The sequence below is a fragment of the Littorina saxatilis genome, linkage group LG1 (genome assembly GCF_037325665.1).
Source record: "Littorina saxatilis isolate snail1 linkage group LG1, US_GU_Lsax_2.0, whole genome shotgun sequence".
In the NCBI taxonomy this organism is placed as follows: Eukaryota; Metazoa; Mollusca; class Gastropoda; order Littorinimorpha; family Littorinidae; genus Littorina; species Littorina saxatilis.
The window spans coordinates 424495-436615 of NC_090245.1; the positions used below are offsets into that span (position 1 = coordinate 424495).

Below are 12121 nucleotides of genomic sequence, written 5' to 3' on the forward strand. Positions count from 1 at the left end.
TTGTGCAGTGTAGATATCCTCTGATGGATGTTATAGAAAACACAAACAACATATATTAATTCAGTACAATACTGGAATGTGCCCACACAAATATCGCGAACAATGACATGCATCACATACAATGAAAAACACTTAGACTTTCATTCCTCTATCAGTTCTCACACAATCGTTTCATGTCACACACTAAAAGTTATCCATTCCCACACAAGCACTCCATTTTACAGAACAGTTCACATGTGACTGTTCCATATCACACAATCCAGAAAAATCGCATTTCATCTGGCCAGTTCATGTCACACAAGAACATAAAAAATAAAATTTGACGCCCTATCAGACGACACACGAATAAAGAGAGAGAAAGTTTCAAATGACTAATTCATTATACTGGTTAAGAAAGGGGAACAAAAATCTGGATAATAGAAAAACTTTGAGATGGATGAAAATTGACCAGCAAAACAGAAAAAAGAAAGAGAGAGGGAGGGGGGCGTAGTGTCCGGTGCAGTCCAGATCTATGTCATGGTCTACGTGGCTTGCATCATGTGCCACTGATGGTTTATGTGGCTTGCACCATGTGCCACTGATGATCTACGTGGCTTGCACCATGTGCCACTGATGGTCTACGTGGCTTGCACCATGTGCCACTGATGGTCTACGTGGCTTGCACACCATGTGCCACTGATGGTCTACGTGGCTTGCACCCAGGTCTATGCTGTGGTCTATGCTGTGGTCTATGCTGTGGTCTATGCTGTGGTCTATGCTGTGGTCTATGCTGTGGTCTATGCTGTGGTCTATGCTGCAGCTTGCATCATGTGCCACTGTGCAGGCGTTCCCTGCTGGCTTCCGAACTGCATCTGTCGCCAGGTCTTGCGGTGAGTCTTCAGCGCCATCTGGTGAGCAAACACACCACTTGTTACTGCCACAACTCTGAAATGTTTCTGTGTCACCACATGTCTATGCATATGTTCACAAATTCTGATAAACTAATCTGACACTAAAAATAACAGTGCACCAGAACTAGCGAGCTCATTGAGAGTGAAAAGACGTCAGCAATAGCCTATCCCTTTTTCCACCCAACTCTTGACTTTCTATTGGATGCTGTGGGGGCCGGCCTCCTCACACACACACACACACACACATACAAGCATATGGTCACAAACAAAGACTTTGAGAAGGCACATACCAATCGGGGACCAAAGAAGAAACAGAGTTTAACGTCTTCAGAAGCTCCAAAACAAGTTTTTGGCGCCAACCTTTGAAAAAAAAAAAAAAAAAATTTCAAAGGTTTGATGCAAAATGAACCATCAAATCTTTTGGCGCCAAAAACTTGTTTTGGAGCTTCTGAAGACGTTAGATCAATAAAACAAATGAGGACTCAGTTTTGGGTCCCCATTTTGGTTAGGGTTTAGGGTTTTGCGGCAAAATGAGCCATCAAATCTTTTGGCGCCAAAAACTTGTTTTGGAGCTTCTGAAGACGTTAGATCAATAAAACAAATGAGGACTCAGTTTTGGGTCCCCATTTTGGTATAGGTCCTCAATTTGAAGGTGTGCAACAGTTGCAAGTCCTGAATGGTGATCATATGCTTACACACACACACACACACAACCTACATCAGCGATATCCACTTTTCTCTCCCAGCTCTTGACTTTCTTCTGGATCTCGTAGAGGCAGGCCTTCTCCTCCACGTACTCCATGACGTTGGGCACGCGGTAGTCGGCCAACTGGCGTCGCAACTTACGGTTGATGTTCTCCGCCTTGCCACGCTCCTGCAAGCAAGAGTTCACTCATTGTACCCACACAGAATGAAAACGTCTCCTATGCATACAGTTCCCATCACATGGGAAGTAACTCCGTCAATGTGACGTCTAACTTAACTTAAAATCAAAGCAAAGTACGCACAGCCAATTTCCTGGAACGCGAAATCCTCAACCTTGCAGGAAGCTGATAGAAAAGAAACCTTAGTTGTGTTGTATGGCATTGTGGGTAATACGAGAACAGCAGTGACAGTGAGTAGCCTGGTGTACAGCGTGCGTTTTTTGCCTTCCAGGGTGTGCATGTGGGGTCTCTAGCACGCCATCACGGTCTCTAGCACGCCATCACGGTCTCTAGCACGCCATCACGGTCTCTAGCACGCCATCACGGTCTCTAGCACGCCATCACGGTCTCTAGCACGCCATCACGGTCTCTAGCACGCCATCACGGTCTCTAGCATGCCATCACGGTCTCTAGCACGCCATCACGGTCTCTAGCACGCCATCACGGTCTCTAGCACGCCATCACGGGCGCTCTTTGGATGCATTGGGTGGATACAAATTTAGATTCTAATACACGAATATCATTCGGAGAAAGAAATAGATAACGAATATCCCATGAGCTGTCTCTTTGTATCTTAAAGTCTAGTGTTCAAAAATGTCTTGTTTCTTTGTATCTTAAAGTCTAGTGTTCAAAAATGTCTTGTCTCTTAGTATCCAAAAGTCTAGTGTTCAAAAATGCCTTGTCTCTTTCTATCTGAAAGTTAAGTGTGCAAATATTTCTTGTCATAGCACTCTAGTTAAATGCATGCGCAGTGGCGACCGCGGTCACTTTTTGCTGCTACTGGCAAGAGACAAGACTTTCCACCTGAGCTTGCACATGACAAAAACAATACATCCATAATGTAACAGTTCACTGCACAATACATCCATAATGTAACAGTTCACTGCACAATACATCCATAATGTAACAGTTCACTGCACAAAACATCCATAATGTAACAGTTCACTGCACAATACATCCATAATGTAACAGTTCACTGCACAAAACATCCATAATGTAACAGTTCACTGCACAAAACATCCATAATGTAACAGTTCACTGCACAAAACATCCATAATGTAACAGTTCACTGCACAAAACATCCATAATGTAACAGTTCACTGCACAAAACATCCATAATGTAACAGTTCACTGCACAAAACATCCATAATGTAACAGTTCACTGCACAAAACATCCATAATGTAACAGTTCACTGCACAAAACATCCATAATGTAACAGTTCACTGCACAATACATCCATAATGTAACAGTTCACTGCACAAAACATCCATAATGTAACAGTTCACTGCACAAAACATCCATAATGTAACAGTTCACTGCACAAAACATCCATAATGTAACAGTTCACTGCACAAAACATCCATAATGTAACAGTTCACTGCACAAAACATCCATAATGTAACAGTTCACTGCACAATACATCCATAATGTAACAGTTCACTGCACAAAACATCCATAATGTAACAGTTCACTGCACAAAACATCCATAATGTAACAGTTCACTGCACAAAACATCCATAATGTAACAGTTCACTGCACAAAACAATACATCCATAATGTAACAGTTCACTGCACAAAACAATACATCCATAATGTAACAGTTCACTGCACAAAACAATACATCCATAATGTAACAGTTCACTGCACAAAACAATACATCCATAATGTAACAGTTCACTGCACAAAACAATACATCCATAATGTAACAGTTCACTGCACAAAACCTTGTTGTGCTCAAATCCACCCACAGTATTCTGTTTAACCACAGTTCACTGCACAAAACCGTGGTGTGCTCAAATCCACCCACAATATTCTGTTTAACCACAGTTCACTGCACAAAACCGTGTTTTCCAGCCAAGGTCAAGGCCTTGTTAAAAGACATCACATAAAAGACACTCACCGTTTCTACAAAGTCCGTCTCAATATCAATCTTTGACAATGTGTCATTGCGTGCTTGTATCTCAGATTCTAGTCGCTCAGACTCCATGGTAAGTGTATTCAGCTTTTTCTGCAACAAACATAACACACACTGTGTTATTACAGACTCCATAGTAAGTGTATTCAGCTTTTTCTGCAACTAACATAACACACACAGTACATCTGTGTTATTACGGGTTCCTTGTCAAGGGAAAATTTGATGGTACTGTTTTCTGATCACGGTACCCCTGAGCTATCGTAGAATAAGTATTATTTCCAAGCAGTCTCTAAAACCCTATTAAAATGGTCTGGCGGAATAGCCGACTCGCCTAATTTGAATAGGTAAAATCAGTGTTTTGTTTTAGCGAGGGACGGTTGTGCTGTGCAATGCGTCGTATGTTGTCACCCCTCTGTTTAAATGCGGTGGTCGAGAGGTTGACCGTGCAAGCGTGATACGTCAGAGAGCAATGGGATGACTGATGCGAGCGGATGTGTTTGTTGTGGTGTGGGATGAAAGTGTTTTGTTTATTTGAGTAGTTCGGGCTTTATTTTGAATACCTGCAGCTGGAAGAAGAATTGAGACATGAAAGCGGACATTCTTGTGTTTGTCGGAGGACAGAAAAGAACTGTGTGTAACTTCAAGGACTTTCGGCAGTGATGTGATGTGTTGTAGATATTCGGAGGATTCAGAAGGAAGTGTGTTGGTACAGTGCCGAACGGTGTGTTCTGTGTGACGAGAGGTATTTTATTATAACCTAGGTATTTCAGTTGTATGACGATTATGCTTTTATTTGAGTTAATAGCGAAATGTTTGAAATGTTCATTCCTTGTGTGCCGTGTGTGTTGTACGAGTGCGTGTTGTCACCATCCCATATGCACGAGTATGTCTGTGTATGACTGTGTGTGTAAAAATGTGTGAATGAGTGTATGAATGTAGAAACCCCGTACACGAAAAAGCAAACACCAGACCAATAAGTCAGCTGCACATCTAAAATTCCTTGACAGTCTTATACATAGATTTCGGTAGGTTATGTCCCTTTAAGGTAAAGCCCTGATCGAGTCATGTCTTGTAGAGTTGAGGTGTTTTATGCCCAGTGTCATCTTGTAAGAGTTGAGGACCTGCAGAGTGTTGCCGCCCATCAGCTTTAAGATTCACTGCCTAGTTTCACCTTTCATTGTAAGAGTAAAGTGTGTAAGAGATAATGTTAAGAGTCTAGTTTCACCTTGTAAGAGTTGATGACCTGCAGAGAGTTGCCGCCCATCAGCTTTAACATCCACTGCCTAGTTTCACCTTTCATTGTAAAGTGTATAAGAGATAATGTTAGAGTCTAGTTTTACCTTGTAAGAGTTGAGGACCTGCAGAGTGTTGCCGGCCATCAGCTTGAGGCGCAGCAAGTCTTGGTTCCGCTCGTCGATCTTCTCCAGGTACTGCTGGTTCTCGATCTTCAGCTGGTTGAAGTCCACCTCGTGCAACACCTCCCCCATCTCCTCCTTCTGCTCACACACACACACACACACACACACACACACACACACACACACACACACACACACACACACACACACACACACACACCATGCACACACACACACACACACACACACACATACATGCTCATTTACAACATATCACAACACACAATCCAATCCAGAACTTTACTCTAATACTTGTTTAAAGTGCACGTGCACAATAATAAAGGTCTGTACTACAATATTGACTGATGTATTTGCTTGTTGTTTATTTGTTGATTCCATATATTTAAGCTGATAGTTGTAAAGCACTTAGAGCCATTTATGGGACTCCAGCTATAGAAAAGCTACATGTGATTTATTATTAGTATAACAGTGGAACCCCCCCTTTTTTGAGAGGACAGCAAGTTTCGCCCTGCAGTCCGGACTGACGATCTAACAGCGAACGACAAGAAGAAGAAGACCTTAGAGAGAGGACAGCAAGTTTCGCCCTGCAGTCCGGACTGACGATCTAACAGCGAACGACAAGAAGAAGAAGACCTTAGAGAGAGGACAGCACGTTTCGCCCTGCAGTCCGGACTGACGATCTAACAGCGAACGACAAGAAGAAGAAGACCTTAGAGAGAGGACAGCACGTTTCGCCCTGCAGTCCGGACTGACGATCTAACAGCGAACGACAAGAAGAAGAAGACCTTAGAGAGAGGACAGCACGTTTCGCCCTGCAGTCCGGACTGACGATCTAACAGCGAACGACAAGAAGAAGAAGACCTTAGAGAGAGGACAGCAAGTTTCGCCCTGCAGTCCGGACTGACGATCTAACAGCGAACGACAAGAAGAAGAAGACCTTAGAGAGAGGACAGCACGTTTCGCCCTGCAGTCCGGACTGACGATCTAACAGCGAACGACAAGAAGAAGAAGACCTTAGAGAGAGGACAGCACGTTTCGCCCTGCAGTCCGGACTGACGATCTAACAGCGAACGACAAGAAGAAGAAGACCTTAGAGAGAGGACAGCACGTTTCGCCCTGCAGTCCGGACTGACGATCTAACAGCGAACGACAAGAAGAAGAAGACCTTAGAGAGAGGACAGCACGTTTCGCCCTGCAGTCCGGACTGACGATCTAACAGCGAACGACAAGAAGAAGAAGACCTTAGAGAGAGGACAGCACGTTTCGCCCTGCAGTCCGGACTGACGATCTAACAGCGAACGACAAGAAGAAGAAGACCTTAGAGAGAGGACAGCACGTTTCGCCCTGCAGTCCGGACTGACGATCTAACAGCGAACGACAAGAAGAAGAAGACCTTAGAGAGAGGACAGCACGTTTCGCCCTGCAGTCCGGACTGACGATCTAACAGCGAACGACAAGAAGAAGAAGACCTTAGAGAGAGGACAGCACGTTTCGCCCTGCAGTCCGGACTGACGATCTAACTGCGAACGACAAGAAGAACCCCCCTTTTTTGAGAGGACAGCACGTTTCGCCCTGCAGTCCGGACAGTCCAGGGATGAAAATTCTCCGTTTTTTCCGACTTTTCCGATTAGTTTCAATGGGCCATCCGATTTATTTGTGCGATTCCGGTTTTTTTACGGTACGGTTTCTGTTTAAAGATGAACAGTCTCATCCTTCTCAAACAAAATGGCGAGCGCGAAAGTTCTCCAACGTGACAAGGATCGACTTCCCGATTCATGCTCCAAGAACAAATTCCGATGGGATTGGATGGACAAACACATCGATGATGTTCGAGTTGGGGACGTTATCCGAAAATTGGACGAGGAAGGCGTGGTGAAGTGCGTGTGTTGCGGAAAAAACATTAAGTATGGTCAGGCCTGAAAGTCTCGGTCATTGTTTTTTGAGCGGGCCGAGACTAGTTGGCAGTCGTGTCGTAGATTGTTGACACTCTCTCTCTCTCTCTCTCTCTCTCTCTCTCTCTCTCTCTCTCTCTCTCTCTCTCTCTCTCTCTCTCTCTCTATTTTGCACCCACTGACATTTTTTTTCCCGGGGCAGCATGCCCCTGGACCCCCCCCCCTAGTAGTCTGAAAGTGATATAAAATTCTCTCTATATATATATATTTCATGACAATACCAGCTTGTTGTAATCCCTTTTTAATGCCTGAAAAAGAAGTAGATTTGCTTTCAAATGAGCACCAGATTGCTTCATTTTGTATGTATTTTGGGGCCATGTTTGAATCCAGACTGACCTGTTTCAACTGTATGGCTATTGTGGTAGCAAGAGCAGCAGACTGTCCTGTTTCAACTGTATGGCTATTGTGGTAGCAACAGCAGCAGACTGACCTGTTTCAACTGTATGGCTAGTGTGGTAGCAAGAGCAGCAGACTGTCCTGATTCAACTGTATGACTATTGTGGTAGCAAGAGCAGCAGACTGACCTGTTTCAACTGTATGGCTAGTGTGGTAGCAAGAGCAGCAGACTGTCCTGATTCAACTGTATGGCTATTGTGGTAGCAAGAGCAGCAGACTGACCTGTTTCAACAGTATGGCTAGTGTGGTAGCAAGAGCAGCAGACTGTCCTGATTCAACTGTATGGCTAGTGTGGTAGCAAGAGCAGCAGACTGACCTGATTCAACTGTATGGCTAGTGTGGTAGCAAGAGCAGCAGACTGACCTGATTCAACTGTATGGCTAGTGTGGTAGCAAGAGCAGCAGACTGTCCTGATTCAACTGTATGGCTAGTGTGGTAGCAAGAGCAGCAGACTGACCTGTTTCAACTGTATGACTATTGTGGTAGCAAGAGCAGCAGACTGACCTGTTTCAACTGTATGGCTAGTGTGGTAGCAAGAGCAGCAGACTGACCTGTTTCAACTGTATGGCTAGTGTGGTAGCAAGAGCAGCAGACTGACCTGTTTCAACTGTATGACTAGTGTGGTAGCAAGAGCAGCAGACTGACCTGTTTCAACTGTATGGCTAGTGTGGTAGCAAGAGCAGCAGACTGACCTGATTCAATTGTATGACTAGTGTGGTAGCAAGAGCAGCAGACTGTCCTGATTCAACTGTATGACTAGTGTGGTAGCAAGAGCAGCAGACTGTCCTGTTTCAACTGTATGGCTATTGTGGTAGCAAGAGCAGCAGACTGACCTGTTTCAATTGTATGACTATTGTGGTAGCAACAGCAGCAGACTGACCTGTTTCAACTGAAGGTGTAATTTCTTTTTCTGAACTTTGAGCGTGGAGTTCTTCAGCCTCAGCTTCTCTATCAGGGTGTCCTGCAATCAGACACACTTGTCATGACACTGACACACAGTGACACACGTTCATCATGACACTGAACACAGTGACACACGTTCATCATGACACTGACACACAATGACACACGTTTGTCATGACACACAATGACACACGTTCATCATGACACTGACACACAATGACACACATTCATCATGACACTGACACAAAATGACACACGCTCGTCATGACACTGACACATGCTTGTCATGAAACTGACACATACACATGATTGTCATGACACTGACACACTTTTGTCATGACACTGACACACGGTTGTTGTGACAATGACACACACTGACTCATGTTTGTCATGACACTTACACACACTGACATGCGTTGTCATGATACTGACACACACGCGGTTGTGTTGTCATGACACTGACACACACTGACACATGTTTGTCATGACACTGACACACACTGACACACGTTTGTCATGACACTGACACACACAGACACACGTACACTGACACACACTGACACACGTTTATCTTGACACTGACAAACATTTGTCATGACACTGACACACACTGACTCATGTTTGTCATGACACTGACACACACCGACTCATGTTTGTTATGACTTTCTTTCTTTCTTTCTTTATTTGGTGTTTAACGTCGTTTTCAACCATTCAAGGTTATATCGCGACGGGTTTGTTATGACACTGGCACACGATCGTCATGTCACTGACACACACTGGCACATGTTTGTCATGTCACTCTAACACTAGTTTGTCATGTCACTGACACACGTTTGTCATGTCACAGGCACACACTGACACATGTTTTTCATGACACTGATACACACAGACACATGTTTTTCATGCTACTGGCACACACTGATACAGTTGTGTCATGACATCAACACACACTGACACATGTTTTTCATGCTACTGACACACAGTGACACATTTTTGTCATGTTACTGACATACACACATACATGATCCCATGGAAGAGAGAGAGAGAGGGAGAGAGAGAGAGAGAGAGAGAGAGAGAGAGAGAGAGAGAGAGAGAGAGAGAGAGATCAAATCAAATCAAATCAAATCAAATCAAATTTTATTTTACGAGGGTTGTGGCATACGCAATATAAACGAGCTTCTTTTCAACCAGCCCTCGCCCAGAGAGGGACTATTCTAATCTTAAATACATATATATATATACAAACGTAAAACAATTACAAAAGATAAGCATGACAGTAAAAAAAAATAAAGAATAAAAAATAAAATAAAATAAAAATAAACAAGTCGCGTAAGGCGAAAATACAACATTTAGTGAAGTAGCTGTCGAACTCACAGAATGAAACTGAACGCAATGCAACGCAGCAAGACCGTATACTCGTAGCATCATCAGTCCACCGCTCATGGCAAAGGCAGTGAAATTGACAAGAAGAGCGGGGTAGTAGTAGTTGCGCTGAGAAGGATAGCACGCTTTTCTGTACCTCTCTTCGTTTTAACTTTCTGAGCGTGTTTTCAATCCAAACATATCATATCTATATGTTTTTGGAATCAGGAACCGACAAGGAATAAGATGAAAGTGTTTTTAAATTGATTTCAAAAATTTAATTTTGATCATAATTTTTATATTTTTAATTTTCAGAGCTTGTTTTTAATCCAAATATAACATATTTATATGTTTTTGGAATCAGAAAATGATGGAGAATAAGATGAATGTAAATTTGGATCGTTTTATAAAAATTTTTTTTTTACAATTTTCAGATGTTTAATGACCAAAGTCATGAATTAATTTTTAAGCCACCAAGCTGAAATGCAATACCGAAGTCCGGGCTTCGTCGGAGATTACTTGACCAAAATTTCAACCAATTTGGTTGAAAAATGAGAGCGTGACAGTGCCGCCTCAACTTTCACGAAAAGCCGGATATGACGTCATCAAAGACATTTATCAAAAAAATGAAAAAAACGTCTGAGGATATCATACCCAGGAAATCTCATGTCAAATTTCATAAAGATCGGTCCAGTAGTTTAGTCTGAATCGCTCTACACACACACACAGACAGACACACACACATACACCACGACCCTCGTCTCGATTCCCCCCTCTATGTTAAAACATTTAGTCAAAACTTGACTAAATGTAAAAAAGGCAGAAAAACTATTCACATGAATATACACGTTGTAGGCTATACATACAATACATTCTTGCGTTATGAAACACTGATGCTTTATGGACAGATATGATCAATATGAAAATAATCAGAACGAAGTCTTCCATCACTGTGACTTTTCGTATTTGACATTAAATGTAATGAGAGGTGTTTTTTGAAAGTATTGAGACTTGTTGGGACTCGAACTGATTCCGGGAGAGAATTCCACAAAACGCTGCCAGAATAAGCTAAACTTGATTTAAAGAGATCTATCCGCGGAATGGGGACGTTGAATTTTCGGCTTGGTTTGGCTTTAAATTTTGTAATGAAAGCACTCGGTGCATGGCCGGAAAGGATTTTGTGAAGGAGCACGCCTTTATTTGATTTAAATCTTTCTTTTAAGGGCAAAATCTTAAGTTTTTTATAATCGTCGAAAACAAGACTGGATTGTTTTAATAGAACTGATTTTAGTGCTCGTCTGTGTAGACTATACAGTGGTTTTAAAATATTTGCACTCGCTGAGTCCCAGATGGTCGAACAATAATTAATCCGTGATGGTTTGTATGTATGCATTATAAAATAATAACCTTGAGTGTGGATCAAGAAAGTGTTTTATTCTGTTCAACAAATATATTTTCCTCGACATGGTTTTACACAACGATCTAACATGATGGGTCCAAGATAAATTATTATCGATATTTACTCCCAAAACTTTGTGATCTCCTACTTCCGCTATTGCATCGTTGCCAATTAGTAAGGAATGAGGATTATTCTTGATGTTTTGTCTTTTTTGCCTTGTTGTAATTAACATGTATTTGGTCTTTTGGGGGTGAAGACTCATGTGGTTATATTCCGTCCAATTAATGAGATCATCTACACTGTTCTGCAATGATAAATAAACTTTGTCTAATTTTTTATCAGAAGTGTGTATGGTCGTATCATCAGCAAATAGTTCACAATCATTAACACTAAAAGGAAGATCGTTAATATACAGAGAGAAAATAAGTGGCCCAAGGACAGAACCCTGGGGGACTCCATATAACACCGGTCTTTTACTTGACATAGTGGAATTCACGCAGACGGATTGCTCTCGTCCGGCTAAGAAAGATGAGAGGAGGCATAGGGATTGGGGTGACAATCTATACTCAGCTAATTTTCTTAAAAGTAACTCATGATTAATGACGTCGAATGCTTTTGCAAAATCGACGAATAGGACACCACAGAGTTCATTATTATTAATGTTGCTAAGCAAGTTTTCAAGAAGGTTTATTAATGCTGTGTGGCACAAATGATTTTCTCTGAAGCCTGACTGATTTGAATGAATAAGGTCGTATTTCTTCAAATGTGCGGCCAAGTGTGTATATGTGTTTTTCAAGTGGTTTGGATAAAACAGAAAGAATCGAGATTGGTCTGTAATTGGCGGGGTCAGAAGAATTACCTGATTTGAATAGCGGGATTACTTTTGCCTCCTTTAATTTGGCGGGAAAGTCAGATTTGTCCAGGCACAAGTTGTAAACTATGTCACTCTGAGATTCTGCAATAAAAGGGGCAGACAACTTCAAAATTTTCCCATCAAGATT

General features: G+C 42.3%; 1 protein-coding gene across 1 annotated transcript in view; it reads right to left on the bottom strand.

Moving 5' to 3' along the window:
• LOC138958919 (cilia- and flagella-associated protein 263-like) overlaps window positions 1–12121 on the bottom strand; it is a 33199-nt gene that overhangs the window by 649 nt on the left and 20429 nt on the right. Inside the window, exons 4-8 of the mRNA XM_070330258.1 lie at window positions 8337–8417; window positions 5070–5225; window positions 3715–3822; window positions 1609–1764; window positions 1–887 (exon numbers count right to left, since the gene is read on the bottom strand). The exon at window positions 1–887 is cut by the window's left edge and continues 649 nt beyond it. Coding sequence (XP_070186359.1) covers window positions 789–887; window positions 1609–1764; window positions 3715–3822; window positions 5070–5225; window positions 8337–8417 — 600 coding nt within the window. The 3' untranslated portion in view covers window positions 1–788. The remainder of the gene's footprint in view (window positions 888–1608; window positions 1765–3714; window positions 3823–5069; window positions 5226–8336; window positions 8418–12121) is intronic.